Raw genomic sequence first — 1,759 nt, 5'->3', positions numbered from 1 at the left:
ATGGCTCAGAATCCCTCTGGCCACTGTGCAGAATATGGATCTGTCACTCCCAAGACGTATTGGCCACAAAAGGAGACCCTAGAACCACTTTAAATACACCCTTTCTAATTCCACTTAAGAGACTTAATCACATTAAGAGAGTAATCAGCAGCCAACTGTTGCTTATGAAATGCACACGATTGGTCCATCAGTAAGATTGCATAGTCAAGTGTGACTCTATACAAGCAGCACTTTTGGCAATTTGTTGTTCTGGAGCACTCAGAGGTGTATCTACATCTTGTCAAGAAGAAAGCCAGGACCTCAGAGAAGCAACCTTTGCTGCCAGTTCAGTTTGTGAAGGGTTTGAAGGCCAAACATTCTGAAATTCATCATGGTACATTGAGAAGAAATGTTTACAAATGGAGATCCTTCAAGACAGTGGTCCAGTTTTCCCACTTCCAGGTCAGATGCTCGCAAAACATAAAAGAAAACAAAAAACCAACCGCTACATCGTGTGAACATTAAATGCTTATACGAACGAGGGTACTGTCAGAAGAAGACTGAACACACCGTAATGACTCTCGTGGAACCATGGTTAAGAAAAAGCTCTGTCTCGCCATAAAGAATACGGAGCATCACTTAACTTTGGAAAAGGGAATCTGAACGAACCACAAAGGTTTGAAAACTATCCACGGTGGTGAGACCTTGGTAGAGATCAGTTTGGTGAAACTACAAAAACTGATGAACTGCTTTTTATACCTGAAATTCTTGAGATAATGCGAGGCCATCAGATCAACAGCTTAATATGGGATGGAATTTGGTCATACAATAGGACAATGATCCCAAAACCCACAGGCATGTCTGAATGGCTGGAATAGAGATGAAAAAAATTGTTGTGGTGAGATCTTAAGAGAGCGGTGCATAAACGGATGCCATTAAACATCAATGAACTGAAGCAATGTTGTAAAAAAAAAAACATGGGGTTAAAATTCTCTCAGGATGTTAGCAACTGACAAACTCCTGACAGATACGTTTTACTTTGTTATTGTTAATAAAAGTGGTTCTATGAAAAAAAAACACATTTCATTTATTAATTCTTATGTCTTTTAATGTTTATAGAAGATAGTGAGGACCACAAAACAGGGGTGTGTGCTTTCTTTTTCCTATAACTGTAACTATAGAGCGTCATTAACAGTTACAGAAGAGGAATAAGCAATTAATAGCATATTATTGCGCGATGCTTAAAGATTTGTGTGCATGGGTGTGTTCAGGAAGCGGCGAAGCGTCTGACGCTGTTCACCTCCGAGGAGGAGATCTTCGCCCTGCAGAGGACGCTGTCCCGACTCACAGAGATGCAGAGCAAGCACTACTGGATTCAAGCAGAGCATCGGCACAAGTAGCCGCTGCTACAAAGGGACTAAACTAAACTAAACAAAGTGTAACAGTATAATAATACACATGAAAGATTATTCACATACCGTATTCACCTTGAATAGATTAAAGTCTTTCAAGTGTATTGCAATAATTAAATTATAGAATTTAATCATACCACAAGGGGGCACGGTGGCTTAGTGGTTAGCATGTTTGCCTCACACCTCCAGGGTTGGGGGTTCGATTCCCGCCTCCGCCTTGTGTGTGTGGAGTTTGCATGTTCTCCCCGTGCCTCGGGGGTTTCCTCCGGGTACTCCGGTTTCCTCCCCCGGTCCAAAGACATGCATGGTAGGTTGTTTGGCATCTCTGGAAAATTGTCCGTAGTGTGTGTGTGTGTGTGAGTGAATGA

The 1,759-nt window shown here is 41.8% G+C and overlaps 1 protein-coding gene across 6 annotated transcripts in view; it reads left to right on the top strand.

Moving 5' to 3' along the window:
- Positions 1 to 1,655, top strand: part of afg1lb (AFG1 like ATPase b) — a 28,577-nt gene extending 26,922 nt beyond the window's left edge. For all 6 annotated transcript variants that reach the window (XM_047818300.1, XM_027147570.2, XM_027147569.2 and 3 more), the window contains one exon: positions 1,251 to 1,655. In XM_047818300.1, coding sequence (XP_047674256.1) covers positions 1,251 to 1,379 — 129 coding nt within the window. In that variant the 3' untranslated portion in view covers positions 1,380 to 1,655. The remainder of the gene's footprint in view (positions 1 to 1,250) is intronic.
- Positions 1,656 to 1,759: the final 104 nt, after the last annotated feature.

This window comes from Tachysurus fulvidraco, chromosome 9 (genome assembly GCF_022655615.1).
Source record: "Tachysurus fulvidraco isolate hzauxx_2018 chromosome 9, HZAU_PFXX_2.0, whole genome shotgun sequence".
NCBI lineage: Eukaryota > Metazoa > Chordata > Actinopteri > Siluriformes > Bagridae > Tachysurus > Tachysurus fulvidraco.
This window is presented reverse-complemented; position numbering and strand designations above follow the sequence as displayed.